Below are 16,807 nucleotides of genomic sequence, written 5' to 3'. Positions count from 1 at the left end.
GTAACCCCCAGAAAGGTTTCGGCTTCTCCAGATATCATACTTGTTCTCTCCTCTCTATCTTTATTTCAGATATTTCTTTATTTCTTAGTTTGAGCATGTTTTTGACTTTTTGACTTTTTTTCTCAGCCTTCTAAAGACAAATCAAGGCTCGGCAATATTTTTTTGCATATTATTTTAATTTTACTTTTCCTTGCTTTATTAAGATATAAATGACATGCAACATTGAAGACAGTTAAGGTGTGCTATGTGTTGATTTCAAAATGATTACCACTATAGTTATAGCTAACAACTTCATCATATCACAGAATTACATTTGTGTGTGTGTGATAACATTTAAAATCTACTCTTAGCAACCTTCAAATATATAATATGATATTGTTAACTATCATTACCATATTCTATGTTAAGTATCCAGAACTAATAACTGGAAGTTTGTACCCTTTGACCATCATCTCCCCATTTGACCCACCCCTACCCCATAGTAACCACCACTCTACTCTCTTTTTCTCTGAGTTCTTTTTTTAGATTCCACATATAAGTGAGACCATATAGTATTTGTTTTTCTCTGTCTCACTTGTTTTACTTCATATAGTGCCCTCAGGTTTTATCCAAGTTCTTGCAATGGAAGCATCTCCTTTCTTTCACATCAAGGCCCAGCAATAGCCTCAGTTCCTCTCCTTCTAGCCCTATTGACTCTTCTCACCTGTGATCTTTCACCGTTTTTGTAGACTGTGATGTGCAGCACAACATGCACACATATATTGTTCTTTACCAATGTTTCAGCCTTGTTCTACAACTAGATTATAAGCACCCTCAGGAGAACAATGAAAATGTTTACAGATCCATTTTGGTGCCAGGACAATACTGAGTCCATGATGTGAGCTTTAGAAGACTTACTTATTTACTGCTACATGTAATTGCTTTAATTTTTCCTCCTCACTCTGTGTTACTTATTCTTTGCTCATTCTTCATAATAGGCAAAGGTGCAGGAAGGGTAGGAAACTGCTCTGAGAAAATATTTTCTTCATTTTCCAGGAACTCTGCAGTGAGTTTCGGAACCAGATGAGGAATGGGATGCTCATATGCACCCGAGAGAATGACCCTGTCCGCGGCCCGGATGGCAGGGTGCACGGGAACAAGTGTGCCATGTGTGCCAGTCTGTTGTGAGTACCCACCCTCATCTCTCCCACTGCATTTCTTCGTCCATCATCCCTTAGTCTCAGTTTCTTCAGAAACATGTAGAATATATACTGTGGGTTGTATGCTAGGTAATTTTAAAAGCACATGGACAAGACATTAGGTAATGTTGAATCACATAGTGACAATATTATTCTCTATTCAATAGTCCCTCTATCTTCTAATTAAGCCATGGGGAAAAGTCTTAATTTAGTGCCGAAATCTCTTTAACACTTGATAATTGCCATTCATAACAAAGAGAGAGCAGAATCTGGATAAAAGGATCTCTTTGGCCTCTCTCCCACCTCAACCCCTGACATTTTACGATTCTGTGAGTATAGTCAGATAAGGGAAAACCATTTGGACAGAGGTCTATAAGGCCAGTATGTAAAAACTGTTAAACTGAACAAAAAATGGACTGGAGCGAATTATATTTATCCTTTCAGGGACATTACTATACATAGGTGAAATAAATACTTTGGTAAGTGGTTTCGTATAGAGAGTTAAGCCCCTAAGAGGCAGGCCCATGTCATAGATGTTTATTAAAATGTTGTCTTGAAAGCCAGATTTAGAGCCTAATAGACCATTGTTCTGCTGAGTGGGACCAGAGCTCCATTATGTGGGACAAGACAGGAGAAGCTGATAGCATGTTGCCACCTCTCTTTCTTCTCCTTCTTAGACTACTAATCCCCTACCAAGCCTCATACTGAAATAAATGTTGAGAAAAATACCTAAATAATATCTGCTGAAAGAGGTGCTACGTTAATTGTAATTTCTTAATTTTCACATGTCTTAGTTAAGTCTTAGGTATAAGATTTATGCTCCTTAAAGGAGTGATTGACAGGATAGGCCTGTAAACAGTGGCCTGAGATTCAAGAAATCAAGGCTCTTCTCTTACCTGCTGAATTGCTCATGGTGTGGTGATGACTAGGTTAGACATGATAAATGCTAAGGATTTTTTCCAGCCTTAGTTTGCTTCATACCAGCAGAAAATGGCAAGAATGCCAGTGTTTTAGGCCCATGATCAACCCTCAAAATATTAGTTGTTGAATCTTCTTGGGCTTGAATTATCATTGCGCTCTAAAACTTGAATTTCAATTTGAATATTAATGCCATTAAAATAATACTTAAAATTTTTATATTATAGTGAAACATGGTTGATTTTGATTTTGGGCCCGTTATCTGACTTGGTTGCATCCCTGGTTTTCATCATCAATGTTGTCATTATTTAAAATAAATTGGAAAAGTTTCACAATTTAAAAAAAATCAAGGCAATTGAGGCTTTTTTCAGATTATTGGTTGAAGTCACTGACTGATAGAAAAAAGACCACCCAAGGTTCACATACTGATTTAAAAAGCCACGCTAGTTTTATTTTTTAAAAGGTATTTGGAACTACTGAATTTATCTGCATTAGAGGGTGAAGTAATAACACCTCTTGGACTGGATAAATTTGGACTGAAGATCAAATTTGGTCTGGAAGATCCTCACTCCTGAAAACACACAACCAAGAGAATAAGGAATTGTATTTAGCTGTCTCTTCTTTTGTTTTATTATAGCAAACTTGAAGAAGAAGAAAAGAAAAATAATGGCATGGAAGAAAAGAAGAAAAGTGAAGCTGAGAAAGTTAGAAGAGAAGCAGTACAGGTAGTTTTTTCAGGTCACTGAAGCCCCTACCTAGTCCATTCTCATTAGTGGGACGTCACCCCCTCCTCCCAATCCCAGTGCCTGTAGTGGCTCTGCAAACTGAGAGAGTGTACTTGGATTCTCATGTATAAGAATATCCCTCTTGCCCCGGCTGGTGTGGCTCAGTGGATTGAGTGCCAGCCTGTGAACCCAAAGGTCACCAGTTCGATTCCCAGTCAAGGCACATGCCTGGGTGGTATGCCAGATCCCTGGTTGAGCTCATGTAGGAGGCAATGGATCAATGCATCTCTCTCACACTGATGTTTCTGTCCCTCTCTCTCTTCCTTCCCATCTCTCAATAAATAAATAAGTAAATAAAATAAAAAAAAAAGAAAAGTAAAGCAAAGATCCCTTCTTCCTGATTCAGTTTATTCACACCAAATTTGATCTAGTTGCTTGTGCTTTTGAGAAGTCAATCACCCTTTTCTCTACTGACTATGTGAATTGTATAATGCCAAGAAAGAAGTATATGCAGATTGTCTTGTTGTCTGAATGCAAACCAGTAGAGGCAGATTGTAGACATTTCCCCATGCCTTGTTGTATAAAGGTGTTTAGTTTAAAATAAAAAACAAAAACCTAGATTTTTATCCCAATTAATTCTCTGTGAGATTTTGGGAAAATTATTCAATAACACCTTTGAGCCTTGGGTTTTCATCTATAACATCTCACATGAAGATAATAATGGAATGGCTATTAATTATTTAATTGCTACTGTATGCAGTGTGGCCTAACAACTTTATTACTGATGTTTGTAGTAATCATTGAAAGAATGTATTATTATCTGTATTTTAAAAAAGAGGATTCAGAAGCTCAGATAAGAAATTAGGAAATATAATTAGTAATCTGAGAGCAAATAATTAGACCTCAAGTTCTGGATTTAATGACCATGATGTACTTTAGATTTTACACATTCTTTCAATTTATAACTCTCCTACAGGCTGTGTCTCAGATCTTTGTTACTTCTTTCCTTTATCCTATTTGTAATTGGGAAGATCTCATTTCTTCTCCCTCCTCTCATGTTTGCTTCCTACAATCTACTCTCAACTCTAAAGCCAAAGTAATTATTTAAAAACATAAGGCAGGTAATGTGACCTTGTGTCCTCTTATCTCACTCAAGGTCCTTCTAGTGCAGCGGTTCTCAACCTGTGGGTCACGACCCCTTTGGGGGTCGAATGACCCTTTCACAGGGGTCACCTAAGACCATTGGAAAACTCATATATAATTACATATTGTTTTTGTGATTAATCACTATGCTTTAATTACGTTCAATTTGTAACAATGAAAATACATCCTGCATATCAGATATTTACATTACTGTTCATAACAGTAGCAAAATTAGAGTTATGAAGTAGCAACGAAAATAATTTTATGGTTGGGGGTCACCACAACATGAGGAACTGTATTAAAGGGTCACGACATTAGGAAGGTTGAGAACCACTGTTCTAGTGGCTTACAATGTCATACACGATCTGACCTCTGACACCTCTCAGACCTCATTTTCTACTATTCTATTTTTTGTTGCCCTTGTCCAGCCATCCTGGTTACCTTGTTGCCTTTTAGACATGCCAATCATTGATTCAAGGCTTCCTATCTTGTGGAATCTGGAGCACTGTGGTTAAAAATCTGGACTCTGGACTCAGACTGGGCTCATATTCTGGCCTCATCTTCCTACCAGTGGTCAGACAGTTAACAGTTTTGTTCCTTAGTTTTCTCATTAATAAAATAAGGATATTATTATTGGCCCTGGCTGGTTTAGCTCAGTGGATTGAGCGTCGGCCTGCGAGCTAAGTGTCGCTGGTTCGATCTTCCAGTCAGGGCACATCAGAGAAGGAAAACTCTGACTCTAAAAAACCTCCGCTGCCTTGCGGCATACCTCTTCAGGGGAAAGGCTAAGGGAGTAAACCCCGACAGAAAGTCCGGAGCCGGAGTCCCTAAGGCGGTTTGACGTTGTAGTCAACACCGGCAACTCCTGCGGCGCACCTGAAGCCAAGCTGTATTGACTCCGTCTTTCCCTTGGACCCTTCAGCTGCGAAGAGAGGGGGGGTCTGCTGCATGGGCAACAGCAGACCCTCCATATCACCCTGCCCAGGCTCTGTAGCTTCAGCGTCATCACAAGATGTCGATTCAACACGGGAGGAGACAGATACCGTGTCACTCCCGAGTCGGACTGCACAGCCATTCTCGGTGGTGCAGATAGTTAAGAAGCTACACCATCGTCTCTCGAGACGGACGGCTGCCGACGATATTACTATTATTATTGTTATAAAGTCCCAAGGAACTTGTCCATGTATAAACAGCATAGTCCCTCACATATGCAAAGTCCTCAATATTGTATGTACAATAAACTTTACCTTCTACATGGTCTTGCCTGTACTCAGTCATAAATGTCCCTTCCCTCTCTGTGTCAAAATTATGGCCACTTTTTATAGCTCAGAGTAAGTATTAGCTGCTCCCCAAATATTTTCTCCATTTATACAATATGCTTAATAGCTCTCTCATCTATTATGCCAATAATTTTTCTTTATTCCTCAATTTATATCATTTGCTTTATTTTAACTTATACATGCTTCTGTGTATTAATTCAAAAGAAACCAAAAACTCTGTATTGCTTTTTTATGGTTGTTCTAACAAATTATCACAAACTTCATAGCTTCAAAGCAACACAAACTTATTATCTTATGGTTCTTTAGGTTAGAAAGCTGACACACATCTCCCTGGGCTAAATCGAAGAGTTGGTAGGGCTGTGTTTCTTCAATTTCAAGGGGACAACTTGTCCCTTTGCTTTTTTAACTTCTAGAGGCATTCACATTCCTTGACCCTTGGCCCCCTTTAGTCATCTGCAAAGCCAACGACATTGCATCTCTGACTGTTCTTCTGTAGTCACACATCCCTCTTACTATCTCATCTGTCTCATCCAGTTTTAAGGGCTGACCTTTGTGATTGCATTGGGCACACTAAAATTTTCCAGGATAATCCTCCCATCTCAATTTCCCCATCTTTAATCACATCTGCGAAGTCCCTTTGGCCTGCAAGGTGATATATGCATATTTACAGGTCCTTAATGCAAATTTGGAGGTTGGGAGCTATTATTTTGCCTACCCCAAATTTCCTTACAAAAGGAACAAAAAATTATTCTTTATATCTATTGTAGTGCCAAGCAGAGAATAATATTTGCATTGAATTGAAATTTTTCTAATGAGTTATGTCACAGCAAACTGAGAAGCATCTTGGCTAATATCAACCTTCTGCCTTGCATCCATTATGTTTTGTATGTTTTGGGGCATTATATCATCATTTTCAAAGGGATAATATGGGAGGAGCTTTCTAATACTTAGTTACCTGATTCGTAAACCCTCCCTCATTTGGCAGGAGCTGTGCAATGAATATCGTAAGTACGTGAGGAACGGACGACTTCCCTGCACCAGGGAGAACGACCCCATCGAGGGCCCAGATGGGAAAATGCACGGCAACACCTGCTCCATGTGTGAGGCCTTCTTGTGAGTGGAGCTTTAGCCACTGCTACTCCAGAGTGGAGAAGATCTCTTCTTCTGGGGCCGGCAACAGAGACAATATTGAAGGTTTTCCATAGGAGATAGAAATAGCTGGCTATCTTTGCATTGAGTTTGGGAGGTTCCTATTATAAAGCTATATAGTTTGCATGTTCTTTGTCATGTCCTCAGTGTTCTGAAAAGTACTTGACTTACCATCAAGGGAGGACCATGTGCTCAGGAGAAATTCCTCAGAGTTATGGCATAAAACAGCTGGGATTTCTGTTCTCTGCGTACATGTGGTCATTAATACTCCAAAGATGTAATCATTGGACCCAACAAATTAAAATTTGTTAACATCTAGTCACTGTTTTTAAGTATTCTAGCTGAATTATGGGAAGAAGGATAGTATCTTTGTTTCTCAAAAGGAATATTGTAGTGAAAGTTTATTTACTGGCATGCTATGGCATGTATGTCTTATTTTTTAAGTGACACTTAAAGCAAGAAGAATATTATGGAGGGAGTGCATTTGACTTTCTACATGGAGGATGGAAGTAGTGGGATAGTTCTATTTAGAGAGATTTCCCCTTCAGGATAATAAGTACTGAGTACCAGGAATGATTCTTCTCCTTCTCTCTCTTACAGCCAGCAAGAAGCAAAAGAAAAAGCAGCTGAATCCAGAACAAAAGTGAAGAGAGCCGCTGAAAAGGTAATTGTCCTGGAATGTTCATACCAAAAAGAAAGGATGAGGCTTTGCAATTTTTCTTTAAAAGGAATTCATGAAATTACTGAAGGCCTATTGAGAGAACACAAGGTTCATTTAGTCCAGAGGTTGACAAAATTTTCTTAAAGGGCCAGATAGTAGATATTTGAAGTTGTGGCTATTCCGTCTCTTTCACAAATACTTTACAGTCTGCTGTGGTAGCTCTAAAACAGTCATAGATAACACGCGAACAAATGGGTGTGGATGTGTTCCAACAAAAATTTATTTTAAAAAAAAGATTGTGAGCCAGGTTTTCCTCACAGGCCATAGTTTTACTTGCAAAACCCTGATTTACTTCATTCCTAATTTATTTATTTTTAATTATTGATTGATTTGAGAGAGAGAAAAATATCAATTTGTTTTTCTACTTAGTTATTCATTCATTGGTTTATTCTTGCCTGTGCCTTGATCATGGATTGAACCCTTAACCTTGGTTTATCTGGACAACTCTAATCAACTTAGCTACTCAGCCAGGACCCATTCCTTTTTATTTTTTATTTTTTTATTTTTATACTTTATTTATTTATTTGTTTTTTGTTTTGTTTATTTGTTTATTTCTAGAGAGAGGGGAAAGGAGAAAGAGAGGGAGAGCAACGTCACTGTGTGGTTACCTCTCACCTGTGCCCCCAACTGGGGACCTGACGTGCAACCGAATCATGTGCACTGACTGGGAATCGAACCAGCGACAATTGGCTCGCAGGCCAGTGCTCAATCCACTGAGTCACAGCAGCCAGGGCCTATATTTTTAAATGAAGATTTAAAACAGAGACAAAAAAGAACTTGCTTAGAAAGATAGTGGGAATGCTGATATCAGAATTTATGTCTTCATAGTTCACAAATAAAAAGTAGAAACAATGGAATTCAAGCCTAGATGTGCTGACACCAATCTAGCATTATTTCTAACATACTATGTGGTTTTAAATGGTGTGTTTCTTGCTTTACCTTTAAATATTTCTGGTGCAAGCATTTTGGGGAAAAACAGAAAAGCCACTTCCCCAAATAATATTTTCTTGATTTCAAAAAGACGATTCCAGGTAGATTTTTCCTAATTTATGGTCATTTCCTTGCCCCCATCAAAAACTATTGAAATTAAAAATAATTTATAAACAAAAGCATCACACTTGGAATTCTGTGTGATTGGTTTTGTTTACAATTTTATTTCCCACAATTGTGAGTGTGAATTTAAAAATATGAGTTACTCATATAACTCACTTTTTAACATCTGTAAAAGAAGATTCTTCAGAATGAGGTGATTTCTGATTTCATATTAGCTACTACCAACTAACTGTCCTCTCATATCATATTTCTTTTGCTAACCATGAGCAGTTAGGAAATCTGGCAGTGAGCTAGGAGAAAAACTAGCGTGTTTTTTTTTTAAATTTTTTTCATTTTCTTTCTTTTTATTGTTTTTCAATTACAGTTGTCCCATTTTTTCCCCTATTGCTTCCCTCCACCCCACCGACCCCTTCTCCCACAGTCAGTCCCCACCCCGTTGTCCGTGTCCATGGGTCATTTATACTAGTTCCTTGACTAGACTCTTTCCCTTCTTATAGAAAAACTCATTTTTTTCCCTCACTTTCAGTTTGAACTGAAAGATACAAACAAATAAAACAGATAAAATTTCATAAATTTAATCCTAATTGCTACTAGTAATTAACTCTATAATCTTAAGTGATTTGCTTATTCTCTATCCATTCCTCATAGAACTCTGGAGCTATCATTTACTGAATACTTCCTATATGTTAGTCATTGTAGATATATAAACATGTATTACCTCACATTATTCTCATAACAATCCAGGACATATAATGAGTACCCAATGCACATCGGCCTTTATTATTTTAGCCAAGTGTAATATAATATTATTACTTCCATTTTATAGATGAGGTAACTGAGGCATAGAGAAGACCCTCTTGCCCCCAATCTGAAGTCTCTTGATGGCAGATTGGAATATAAGTAACATGTTAGTGCTTGTCCAGATATACCTGCAATATTATGTTAAATTCTTTAGGAAAGGGGAAGAATTCAGAATGAGAAATTGTGCAGATTGAAACAGAATGACTGAGGTATCTGGGGATGTTTAGCTTTTGGAGGAGAACATAAGGAATTACAGGAGGACAAGAAAGCTTTCTCCAATTATCTGAAAGACTCTCATGTGGAAGAAGGAAAATATTCTCAGTTTTTCTGAGGGAAATGAAATATTTGATTTTGCTTACTGGTCTGAAGGAATATATTCATCCTAATTGCAATGATATCTTGGAAAAAATCAAACCCTAAAAGCAGGGATCCTATAGGCTGTATTATTTTCTAAGATAGCACCCACCCCAGAGTAGCACTGTGGCTAATTTGTGAGAACTATATAGTAGACATTTTGGAATTAAATTGTGTGTGGGGATAATGGACCTCTTTTACTGCAAGTGTTCCTGTGCAAATTAGATAACTTCTTGGCAAGCATGTTATAAAGGGGATTGAATTATATAAGGATGATTGCACCAGATAAACTTTGAAGTTCTATCTAAACCTGATTTTTTTGATTTTCCATTATAACAGAGATGGACAATAAGACATCGAGTAAGAGATGTGACAAGTCCTCAGAGAACCCAGTTTATTAAAAGATTGTTGTTTATTTGTGACTGCAGGTTCAGTCTGAATTTAGGCTGCTAAATCTCAAGGAAAAAGAAAAATAAACCGCCTTATAAGTCCTATGTGTTTAGTAGGAATTGAATGAAACAATTGCCAGGAAAAAAAAAAAAGAATCCTTAGGTCATTTTCTCTTTTTTCCAGGAAGCACTTAGTAGGAACCCAACAAAGTCATTTCCAAGAAAATACCCAAGCTCTTGCCTTTTTCCCTCCACTTAGGATATGTGCGGCGAATTTCGGAGCCTTTTGCAAAATGGAAATCTTTTCTGCACACGAGAAAATGATCCTGTGCGCGGACCAGATGGCAAGACGCACGGGAACAAGTGTGCCATGTGTAAAGCAGTCTTGTGAGTGCACCAGGAAAGCCCCTGATGTGGGTCAACAGAGTTGGGGAGGCAAAGAGCTGGGAAGGCAGCAAATATTGTGTTTGTCCTTTCCTTGCATGTGGAAGCAACAAATGCTTATCTCTAAAGCATAGAAGATTTGTAATTCTAGAAACGGGCATGTATTAGACCCTTAGTACTTTCTCCAGTAGTTCTGGGGTAGAGCCTATCAGTAGCTGGCAACATCTTTCTTGATAAAAGTCCTTTGCTGTCAGTTGGATTCCTTCTCTGGATTATTTTGTAATTACCATTGGGAAGAAAACACACTGATTTTTAATAGCAATCTAACTCCTCTGCCTACATTTCTAAAAATACCACATTTTCAGGAAATGAAAAATAGCTCTTTACACAACGTTTGGAAACACAACTAAAGTATTTGTTGTTCAACAGTCATTTACTGAACATCTGCAGTGTATAATGTTTTTAATGATTACACAAGTATGAATGAAAGAGTCTTCCTAGAAGTCATATAGTTCACTAGAGATTAGACATGGGCATTAGTTAATACAACGGGAGATTGCTAAATGAAAAATGATACCATATGATATCACCTAATATGGGAAACTAATGAACAACACAAACAAACAAGCAAAAATAAACCAGAGTCGTGTAAACAAGGAACAGACTAATAGTTACAGGGGAGGGGGGAAGATAAAGGGGGTAAGTAGGGGAAGGGTCTAGTAAAGGAACTAGTATAAATAACCCATGGACACGGACAACAGGGTGGGGACTGACTGTGGGAGAGGGGGTGGGCTGTGTGTGGGGGGAGCAATGGGGGGAAAAGTGGGACAACTGTAATAAAAAAAACAATAAATAAATCAAAAAAATTTTTAAAAAGAAAAGAAAAATGATGTAGACAATGCATTATTCTCCTTCAGGGAAGGGAAGGTTAATAGTTCTATGGAGGAATAGAACTGGACTTTATTGTGTACAGTACTGGAAGGAATGAGAGGAAAGAGGGGAACAGCATAGGTAAAAATCTAAAATGAAGGAAACTGTTGTATGTGCAGTAAGGTTTAACTTAATTAACTTAGTTAGAACTTAACCACTTCTCCAGCTTTGAATGCCAGATCAAGGATTTTGAAGTCAATCCTATATAGTGTGGAAAGCTGCTGAAATTTCCGAGGTAGAAGAGGAAGTGGCATAAATATGTTTCTTTTAGGAAGATTCATATGTGAGCAGTAAAAAGGAGAATAAGAGAAAGGAGGGACAAAAATTAAGAATGCTACAGGTGGGGGGTGGATTTGCAGAGACCCAGTATAAAGTAAGTGAAATAGAGTGGAAGGTGAGTGGATCAACGTGGGAGGCATCATGAAGGTGAAATCAGCATTATATGGCAACAGCTACCCAAGCTGAAGGAGAGGGAGCCGTTAGAGGGGACTCCGGTGTTTTGTTCTTCACGAGAGGCTGAGAATCCAGGAGGGAGAACACATTTGGTAGAGAAGATAGTTATTTTTGAACCTCATAAGTATGAGGTATTTGAGAGAAATACCTGGATACTCGCAGTGAGCCTTCACGAAATGCTAATTAATTGCTCACCTGATCTTGCTTGTGACTTGTAAATAATGATTTCCTTCTACTGCAGCATGGGCTCTTCCAGGCAAAAGGACTCCATGTATTTCCTCTTTTTTATTTTCAAAGAGGGCCTGCAACAGAGTAGATGTTCAATAAGTACTGGTGAATTCTGTGCCAATCTAACTCGACCAAATGATAAGAAACTTATAGACATCCACTCTGCTCTCTGTAATCGATTATTCCCTACCTCCCACTTTCAAATTTCCAGCCAGAAAGAAGATGAAGAAAGAAAGAGAAAAGAACAGGACAATCACAGAACTGCTACAGAGTCTGGTTCAAGCAGTGGTGGAGGAGGGAAAGCTAAGGTGAGAGCACCTCTAATTTCATCACCAGAGTAGGCTCATCTCTTTGACAGTTGGCCCCTGGCATAGCCTATGATGGTGCAAGGTGAGCATGGGTGGTGCTGAGTTGGAAGTGCCTTGGAAGAACAGAGGGTTGTCCTCTTAAACCTGTAGGGTAGTTCCTCAGCAATTGCTAGTGTCCCTAAGGCTTATTTTGACTTCTTTAAACCTGGAATAATTAACACGATGACCTTGTCCCAGTCTCCTGGCTTCTCTTTCTGTGGTCTAGCTATCACATCCATAATCAATGCCAGGAGGGTAAGTGGGATAAGTGTGGAGGTATTCCACATCAGCATCACATGCTCTCCATTTTCCTTTATCATTCTCTGTTTCCCTGAATTGAGTCACTGTTGAGACATACTCTGTTGCTCCAAGGAAGCATAATATAATGAAAGAGCATAGGTTTTGGAGTCAGATAATTTGTGGTATGACCCTGACCCTTTCACTTAGGACTTGGGAAGCATTCGACAAGTTAGTTCATCTCACTGAACTCATGTTCCTGATTAAGCAGTACTCTTATGGGGATAATGCCAAATAATTCAGGCACGTGTTTAGCACTTTTCTGAAGATATTTTTAAATGTCAGCATGGCAATGTTACATGCAAGCTCACTACTTGAGCATGTGAACACAATTTCATGAGATTACAGCTACCTTATTGTTCTTCTTATGGTCTTGGGCTATCAAGACCATCTCTTTGCTTCCAGATCTGACTCTGGCCCAATATTTGCCTTTGATAAATTCTAGCCTTTCTGTTTTTCCCTTTTTTTCTCCTTTAGGGGGCTGAGTTCTCATTCTCAAGTAATAGATGTTTTGAAAAACCCTTGGTCTGTTTTCTCCATAATTTTCTCAAGCCTTTCTTGGCATTTTGCACAACTTTGTGCTTTCTCCCAGCATTTCTTTCTCCCTGCAATCCACAACAGAGGTCAACAATCTATTTATTTATGGTAAAAGTCCAGATAGCAAATATTTTAGGCCTTGTGGGTCATGTGCTCTCTATTGTAACTATTCAACTCTGCCATTGGTGGGAAAGCAGCGATATAGATATATGAATGAATGAGGATGTTTCAAATTTTATATGTGAAACTTTATATAAGAACAGGTAACAGGACAGATTAGTCCTTCGGGTTGTGCAGTTGGCTGGCGCTTAACCTATGCTATTAAATTGCAGCCAGCTTTATCATTTCCCTGTATGGAACCTTATAAGCAGCATTATTAGACAGGACAGCTGACCTCTTAGAATACGGGTGATTCCAGTCCCCATTTCCCAGTAGGTAGCAATCCTGGGTGTTATATTCCTTGTAGGAGAAGGTAGACAAGAACTTTTCTACTCAAAGTATCAGCAAATTAATTAACAATACAACAGACCAAGTAATCCAGAAGGCCTGCTCTCTTCTACCTTGTTAGGACCAATGTGCTGAGTTTCGGGGAAATATGAACAATGGGAAACTCAGCTGTACGCGGGAGAGTGATCCTGTACGTGATGCTAGTGGCAAAATGTACAACAACAAGTGTTCCATGTGTAAAGAGATACTGTAAGTACTTCTCTCAACAAGCTTGTCTAAAAGACAGCCACATAGTCCTCTTGAATGAACGGCTATTTCTCATTTACTTAGGGCTCACTCCATGAAAATTACTCTTTCTATTAATTCCCAAATATTATCTCTTTCTCTTGCTTCCACTAAGCAATGGTAAGAGGTTTAAAAAACATATGCTCCTAAGGTACTTTCTGGTTCACTTGTCTTTTTTCTATCTTGTGCTCCATACTTTAAGAAATAATATTATAATATCGTTTCTCTACAAATCAAGGAAGTAGAATGGTGAGTTAGTGGGGAATTTAAAACTGTAGCTTATCATATAAAGGTCAAATAACTGAGGAAGCTGGACTTGGAGACCAGAAACTTGCTTAAATATCTGAAAGATTACTATCAGGAAGATGTAATGGATTCATCAGGCTTATTCTATGTTGTCCTGAGAATGTGAAATAAGACTAAAGGATGGAAGTTATAGGAAGATAGATTTGAATACACATTAAGGGCACCTTGAAATTACTTGAGTTGATATATCTACCTGGGATGAGGGAGCTTCTTAATAACTGAGCTGACTGTCTATTATGGAGATATGCAGAGAGAGTCTCTGTGAAGGAACAGGTTTAGGATACATGAACTTGAAGGGTCCTTTGAAACCTGAGTACATGTTAACAAGATGACTATTGACTCTTTTCTCTTCTAGGGAAAGAGAAGCAGGTGGAACAAATACATATTCTGGCAACAGAGCAAATGAGACTGCATCAGCATCAGGAAAGGTGAGGCATTAACTAGGTGTCAGAATGACTGGTCTTTCTGCAAGTCAACCCTTGACTATCAAAAACATGATAAGGGAGTGTCAATGTTGCCAACCAAGATCTTGCCCTTAGATCCAAAGCCATCATTAATGTAAATATCACTGGTAACTTGTTCAGTGTGGAAATTTAACCCCAAGTGGAAATCTTTCAGTCTTACATTTTACAAAGCACTTCTATGAACAGTAGTTTATTTAATTTTCTATACCCTGTCAAATATGATATTTTTAAAATTATTTTATGGACAGGTAAAAGGACATTCAATTGCTGTAACAAATTAATATCAACAGTGGCTTAAAACAACACAAATTTATTATCATATATATATAGAGAGAGAGAGTTCAGAAGTCCAAACTGGGTCCCCTTAAGTTAAAAACAAGGTGTGAGCAGGACTGCATTCCTTTGTGGAGGCTCTGTTTCTTTGCCCATTCCAACTTCTAGAGGCTACCTGCATTCCTTTGCTTGTGGCCATCTAAACTCAGCAATGACCATCTGAACCTCTTTCGTGCCACACTGACACTGATTCTCCTGCCTCCCCTATTTCATGTATAAGAGCCTTTGTGATTGCCTTGAGTCCACCCAGATGAGACAGAATAATCTTTCCATTTTAAGGTCAGTCAGCTGATGAACAACCTTAATCCCAACTTTGATCTTAACTCCTTCTTGCTGTGTAAGCCAATATATTTACATGTTCCAGGAATTAGGCTGTGGAAGTCTTCAATGTACTGCCTCCCACAGCAAGGTCAAGTGGCTGCCTGACTCTTGAGTCAAAATCTTCAGATTTTCTTTTTTTTTTTTTCAAATACAAGTGAAAGTTTATTTAAAAAGTCACAGAGGTAGAAGATGTGAGCTGTGGAAGAAGTGAGCCCGCTGAGCTGTGCAGGCTCAGGAAACAAGTTACAAAGGCAAATGAATAATTAAATAAGGCCCTTGGAGCTTTGGAGATAGAGCGGGGCAAGGAACACATGTCTAAAGGAAGGGAATAAGGAAAGGCAGGGCATGCACCAGAGAGAGAGCTGCCAAATCTTCAGATTTTTCAAGCCCAAATACTGTGTGAAAACAGCCATTTCTAATGTAATCTTTCCTTCCTTTCAGGATAAGTGTGACGAGTTTAGAAGCCAAATGAAAAATGGGAAACTTCCCTGCACCCGAGAAAGTGACTCTACCCGTGGTCCAGATGGCAACACACATGACAATAAGTGCATTATGTGTAAGGAAAAACTGTGAGTATTTTTCAAAAATGGGCCTTCAATTGTGAGCCTTAAAGTATAATGATCATTTCTCACCAGTTTGAGAAAATGACATTTTTTTAAAAGACAGATCTAGTGATTAATGAAGTGTTTGTTCACTTTGGTTGAAATGTCTCCTTCCATTTTTTTCTTCCAGGGAAAGGGAAGCAGCTGAAAAAAAAAAGAAAGAGGAGGATGGCAGGCAAAACGCAGGAGGAAGGAACAATGAGAACCAGGTGACATGTTAATAGTTAAATCTGGATGGTGGTTTGTATGGTTAATTTATCCAACAAATATTTATGAAATGCCTACTCTGTTGCAGTCATTTGGATATAATAATGGTAAACAAGAAAGACATGGCCAGATCTTTCAAAGAAATAGCAAGCAAACCAATGACCTAAGAGCAAACTTCGATGCAATCACCACATATTTGGAGGACCAGTGACAATTGTCAAATTATTGTTGTTATCAAGTGAATTTCTTTCCTGAAATTTTAAAACAAAAGCAAAACCAAACTAACCAAGCAAATAGATACCAAAATTACAAACATTACCTCGTGTGAGCTCAGGATGATAAATTCTTGACTTGGCACTACAGTGCCATCTTGTGTTCAATTTGGGGCTTTAACACATGATATTCAATGCTCGACAACACCAACACATAGAATATGTCACAGCACAATCTCTTCTAACTATCTATGAACTCCAATTGGAAAAGTAAAAGAATGAAATTTCCCTAGGAAGATTTTCCCATTAATGAGGCAGCTTTTCATTAGGACTATTCTGAATAAACAAAGTGAAACACTAATAGTAATTATCACTAAAAAAATACGTTGGGGATACATGTTATGCATTTTGGTAGATGAATAGTTATGTGAAAAAGCTGTATTGTAAAACTTCAAATGATATCTACTGGCCATTTATTCTATTTGTAATCTTGCTCAATTTTTTCATTATTTATTATCTACTTAAAGTATGAATGGCAAACAAAACATGCTCTCTATATAGGTATATATTAAAAATGTCCTGATACTGTGTGCCTGTGGCAAAAGAAAAGGAACTGTGGTCTTGTCTATACATGCAAAATGAAATAAGCTTTACAAAGCATTTGCATCACCCTAATCAAAACTTCCCCAAATCTATGCAGTGTGTGGTGGTGTTTAAATTTTACAGTTCAGGACAACTCAGAG

The 16,807-nt window shown here is 38.2% G+C and overlaps 1 protein-coding gene across 2 annotated transcripts in view; it reads left to right on the top strand.

Annotated features, from left to right (window-relative positions):
* Window positions 1-16,807, top strand: part of SPINK5 (serine peptidase inhibitor Kazal type 5) — a 74,251-nt gene that overhangs the window by 42,368 nt on the left and 15,076 nt on the right. For both annotated transcript variants that reach the window (XM_090288060.1, XM_090288059.1), the window contains 10 exons: window positions 1,036-1,163; window positions 2,734-2,821; window positions 6,230-6,357; window positions 6,994-7,057; window positions 9,971-10,098; window positions 11,918-12,014; window positions 13,456-13,583; window positions 14,281-14,353; window positions 15,485-15,612; window positions 15,776-15,854. In XM_090288060.1, coding sequence (XP_090144186.1) covers window positions 1,036-1,163; window positions 2,734-2,821; window positions 6,230-6,357; window positions 6,994-7,057; window positions 9,971-10,098; window positions 11,918-12,014; window positions 13,456-13,583; window positions 14,281-14,353; window positions 15,485-15,612; window positions 15,776-15,854 — 1,041 coding nt within the window. The remainder of the gene's footprint in view (window positions 1-1,035; window positions 1,164-2,733; window positions 2,822-6,229; window positions 6,358-6,993; window positions 7,058-9,970; window positions 10,099-11,917; window positions 12,015-13,455; window positions 13,584-14,280; window positions 14,354-15,484; window positions 15,613-15,775; window positions 15,855-16,807) is intronic.

This window comes from Furipterus horrens, unplaced genomic scaffold (genome assembly GCF_987537825.1).
Source record: "Furipterus horrens unplaced genomic scaffold, mFurHor1.1.pri manual_scaffold_10, whole genome shotgun sequence".
In the NCBI taxonomy this organism is placed as follows: domain Eukaryota; kingdom Metazoa; phylum Chordata; class Mammalia; order Chiroptera; family Furipteridae; genus Furipterus; species Furipterus horrens.
The sequence above is the reverse complement of the archived record's forward strand: the minus strand, read 5'-3'. Positions and strand labels throughout refer to the sequence as shown.